The following is a 5,072-nucleotide window of genomic DNA, read 5'->3' on the forward strand; positions in this document are numbered from 1 at the left end:
CCCCCCCCCGGACCGAGTACCGGGCGCACGGCCGACGGACTCCCGACGGGGGGGGGGGCGGCACCCTGGGTGATCGCCTCATTCGCCCACTCGGCGCCCGTCCGGGCCCGCGACCTCCGCACCATCCCCGGCCCCCCACCCTGGGAGAGACACACCACCGGCCGACATCCACTGCTCCATCCTCGGGGACCGGGCCCCGGTGTCGCTTCAGATGCATCCCCCAGGAGAAGTCTCCCCCACCCGGCACTCGGGGGACCCAGGTGCCCATCTCTCTCTCTCCCCCTCTCTCTCTCTCTCTCTCTCTCTCTCGATGTGACAGGTTCCCCGTCCCTGACCCCCGCCTCCAGAAGAGCGGCTCTACGCCGCCCTCACGGCACATTGCGCTCGTGATCCGTGCGTTCTGATGAAGCGAATGCATTGGCACATGGCAGGAGAACACACTGGGCTCAAGCAGGGCGCCCGAAGCCGGCCGCGAGGGAGGGGCCAACACACCGACGACGGGCAGGCAGACGCGGAGAAAGGCACCCCAAGGGCCCCGGCGACCCCGGACATGCGCTATTTCTCCGATCACCACGTCAGGGCGTGCTTCCCCCCCCCCCCCTTTCGAAGAGCCATACGTCTCCGGGGCTGGCAGCGCCCGAGATGCCCGGGCAAGTCTGCCCCCGACTCTACCCCCCCCCCCCCCCCACACACACACACACACACAGCCCGGCCCCCGCCCCTTTTCCTTTTGGACGTCGCCTTTTGTCTGTCTATCGGGATGATTGTGTATCTCATACGTGTACACATTTTATTGGCAGAAGGGAGAAAACATACGAAGGTGCGCGCGCCATCGCACTCTCGAGCGCGAGCATCTACATGTGCGCGGGCGCATGTGCGTACAGGTATAAGAAATGTGTACTTACACACATACACACATGCACACACGCACACTCACACCGGACACCGTCGCAGCAACAGAAAGGAGGAGTGGGGACATTCAAAGGGCAAGGAGGATAAGGGCGGTCCCCGGAGGAGAATAGAGCAGAGGGGGGAGCAAGGGGGAAACGAGGAGCAAGGGGGAAAGTGGGAAGACAAAAACGCAAGAAGGGGGGGGGGACTCATGGGAGAGCCCCGCCCCCCTCTCTCCCCCCTCTGCCGGAGGCGGTGCGGTGCGCACACAGCACCACGCACATGCGCGATGCGCGATGCGCGATGCGCGATGCACGCACGGCTCTACTTCTTCTTCTTCTTCAGGGGATGGTGCTTCTTCTTCTTCTTCTTGTCGGCCGAGGCTGCACCACCATCGGCCCCATGCTTGGCGGTGATCGGCCGATGGGAGTAGAGCTTCGTCTGGCCCCCGTCAACGGGTGACCGCGTGTTGGAGAAGAGGTTCGCCGTGTCGATCTCCCCCGGCATCAGACGAGACTTGCCGGTGGCGGATGCCGCCGGCGGGGGCTTGGTGGTGTCACCCAGGCCGGGCGAGTCGGAATCGGAGCCCGACGAGGAGGAAGATGAGGAAAAGCCCGAGGAAGAGGAGAAGGAGGAAGAGGCGCCACCGGCAAAGGCCGACGCCGGACCACCGGTGAAGGCGTGCATGATGGACGGGTCGTAGACAAAATCGTCCTCCAGACCGTCGCTCTCGTCGGCCGAGGCCAGTCGCCGGAGCTTGGCCATGAACTGGGCCTCAGTCAGCCGGTCGACCGCCTCCTCCGGGGTGGCCACCTCCTCCGGGGCCATGCGCGACTCCATGGTCCGCAACAACGCCCGGTAGAGATCCGCCTCGGGCCGAGAGACCGCCGGGTCGTCGGCCGACTGACGCAAGAGCACAATCACCAGCTCGTTGATGATGTCGGTGAAGATGTCATCCGGCGATGGATCGCCCTCCTGCACGCCAGAAGCCTCCTGGGCGTCGAGCAGCTCCAGGTGTGCCAGCACCCGGGTGTACTTCTCCGGCGACGCCATGGCGGCCGCTGTGAATTATTTGGCCGATGTGAAGAGGTCTGTGGGTTTGGGGAGCAGAGGGGGGGAGAGAGAGAGGGGGAGGGAGAGAGGGGGGGAGAGAGAAGGGGAGAGAGAAGGGGAGGGAGAGAGAGGAGGAGGGAGAGAGAGGAGGAGGGAGATAGACAGAGAGAGAGAGAGAGGGAGATAGACAGAGAGAGAGAGAGATAGACAGAGAGAGAGAGAGAGAGACAGAGAGAGAGAGAGAGATAGACAGAGAGAGAGAGAGAGATAGACAGAGAGAGAGAGAGAGAGAGAAGAGGAAGAGGGTGCAGCGCCAGCAGCAGCGAGGGGAGGCACGCGTGTGAGGACAGGGCACGGATATGAGCACGCAAGGACGGCCAGCGAGGCGGAGAGGCGCAGGTGAAGGATGGATATGGCGAGAGCGGCACGGTGTCCGTTTTCATGGAGGGAAGGCGCACACATCGGACACCCAGGCGCCGGGAAACAAGGCGAGAAGAGGAGAGTGCGAGCACAAGCAAGCGGGAGAAGATGGAGCAAGAGGGGGAGGAGCGCGACGTATCGGGAACAGGCCCGGGATGCGCAGAGGGACGAACAGAGAAAGAGAGAGAGAGAGAGAGAGAGAGAGAGGGGTGGGGAGGGGGTGTGAGCAGATGGAAGTGCAAACAGGAGGCCATTGAAAGGGCCCACTCCGTCCCCCGCTCGCACCATCCCCCCCACTCGAGGGAGCGGCGCAAAGGAAGTGTGGGAGAAGGAGAGCCGGAACGCACTGCGAAGCTTGGAGAGGAGAGAGTCGCTCGGGGCCGACGCCTCGGTCGAGTCAGCGCCCGCCGAGGGGGCAGCCGCCGCAGCGGCACCACCATCGTCAGAGCCAGCGGCCGGGGTGCCACCCTCACCGGAGGCCGTGGCCTCGGGGCTGGAGGAGTCGACCGGGGCCGTGGTGGTGGCAGTGGCGGCAGCGGCCGCCGCCGCGGTGGCAGCCTCCTTGGCCGCGCCCGCCCTGGCCGCGCCCTCCCGACGGGCGATGATGGCCCGCGCCGCGGCAGCCGCCTCGGCAGCCGCCTCCGGCCCCGGGCGCATGCTGTCGGCGAAGGTGCGCAGGAGCACCGTCTGGGCTTCGGTCAGCGGCCGCTCGCCCAGGGCCCCGGGCATGCGGACATTGATCGACACAACATGGTCACCGCGGCGCGGACGCCGGGAGCTGTGATCCGACACATAGGGCACACCCAGCCGCGGGAGGCGGATCTCGGCCCCGGTATTGGACCCGGCCGGCACATCGACCAGCTTCGTGCCGTCGATGGTGTTGACCGGGAGCCCCTGGATGCCGAGCAGCGCGTCGGCCAGCGAAATGTCCACCCGGGCCACGATGTCGTGCTCCTTGCGCTCCCAGCCGCGGGTATTGTCACGGGTGGCCACCTGGAAGACCACGGTCAGGTCCCCGGGCGGGCCCTTGCGGGAGCCGGCCCCGCCGCTGCCGCCAATCTCCATGGCATTGCCGTCGGCCATGCCGGGAGGCACCTTGATGGTCACGCGCTTGTGGTCCAGCACCACGCCCTCGCCCTCGCAAGGGTGGCACAGGAACTCCTCCTGCCCGGTGCCATTGCACGAGGGGCACATTTGCACGTAGGAGGCATTGAGGAAATTCTGCCGGACGAATTTGCTCCCCCGGCACTGGGAGCACACCCGCGGCCGGGTGTTCTTGCTGGTGCCGGCTCCGGAGCACGAGGGGCAGGTGACCGCCGCGCGGAACTCCACCTCCTTCTCGCACCCGGTGATGGCCTCCACCAGAGTCAGGCTGACATTGGCCACGACATCCTCGCCGCGTCGGCGGAACATGCCGCCCGGGCCGCCGCCCATTCCCTGGCGCATCATGTTCTCCAGGATGTCGGAAAAGATGTCCCCACTGCCGTGGCCGCCATGGCCGCCGGCCCAGTTGAAGTCGAACCCGAAGCCGTCCATGCCACCGGCGTTGGGCCCGACCCGGCCAGCCTCAAGCAGTGTGTCATACTGGGCGCGCTTCTCCTTATCGAGCAAAATCTATCCCGGGGGGGGGGGGAGGAGCAGAGTGAGTCGTGTGTCGGCAACGTCAAGAGAATTGAGGCACGGGTGCAAGAAACAGTGGACGGGGGAAGAAAGAGAAGAAGGACAGAGGGGCGCATGAATCTCATGTGCACACGGGCACACAGACAGACACCGACAGATACAGACAGACACAGACAGACACCGACAGATACAGACAGATACAGACACAGACAGACACCGACACACACGCACCTTCTTGGCCAGCAGGGCTTGCTGCAGCTTTTCCTGGTTCGAGTGGTCACCCTGGTTGCGATCCGGGTGCGCCTCGCGGACGATCTGGCCCGGCGGAGAAGGCACAATGAGAGGAAAGGGGGGAGGGGGGATCGGGGGGGGGGGGTCAGGCAATCGCAACACCAGGTGGAGGAGCACAGAAGGCAGGCAGAGGAAGGATCATGCATACCCGGGATGAAGCGGACTTGATCTCGGCATCGGTGGCATTCTTCGAAACGCCGAGGACGTCATAGAGATTGAGCTTGAGCGCCTCCTCGGTGAGATTGCGCCGGACAACCGACGGCCCGGCGGTGGAAGAGGGAGGCTGAGTGTTGAAGGCCAGCCGGCTGGCGGCGAAGAGGCCACCCGAGCGGGCTGCCATGGCTGACGGGGGGGGGGGAGGAGGAGGAGAAGGGGATCAGTCACTGTGTGCGTGGGGGTGGCGGCGTGTAGGTGACGGGGCACAAGCAAACGCACTGGCCGAACGCAGGGAACCAGCCCGACGGCCCGCGGAGCCCAGGGCGGACATCAGGAGCGACATGGCGGAGGGGAGGAGGGGAGAGAGGGAGGGAGAAGAGGGGAGTTTGCCGAGAGCCGAAGCGCGTGGTGGGTATAATCAGGGATCGCAGGCAGACAGGTGCGCAATCAGAGTGCAGGGGAGCGGGGAGGGGGGAGGATCGCCCGGCAGATGCCTTGATAGGGAGGAGGGGGGAATCAGGCTCGAACGGGGCGAGGGGCGAGGGAGAGAGAGGGAGAGAGAGGCGAGGCAAGTTGAAAGTGGCCTCGAAAGTGCGAGATACTCGGACCCCTTTGCGTTTTTTTTCTCCCCCCCCCCCCCC

At 65.5% G+C, this 5,072-nt stretch overlaps 1 protein-coding gene across 1 annotated transcript; it reads right to left on the reverse strand.

Annotated features, from left to right (window-relative positions):
- Nucleotides 1-912: 912 nt before the first annotated feature.
- On the reverse strand, nucleotides 913-4,994 carry H696_04450 (hypothetical protein). The gene is made up of 5 exons (XM_009498327.1): nucleotides 4,711-4,994; nucleotides 4,424-4,617; nucleotides 4,216-4,299; nucleotides 2,712-3,978; nucleotides 913-1,952 (listed from the first exon to the last, which is right to left on the reverse strand). Exons 1-5 carry the CDS (start codon nucleotides 4,772-4,774, stop codon nucleotides 1,216-1,218), a joined length of 2,346 nt encoding a protein of 781 aa, XP_009496602.1. The 5' UTR covers nucleotides 4,775-4,994; the 3' UTR covers nucleotides 913-1,215.
- Nucleotides 4,995-5,072: the final 78 nt, after the last annotated feature.

Source organism: Fonticula alba (assembly GCF_000388065.1).
Source record: "Fonticula alba strain ATCC 38817 unplaced genomic scaffold supercont2.7, whole genome shotgun sequence".
NCBI lineage: Eukaryota > Rotosphaerida > Fonticulaceae > Fonticula > Fonticula alba.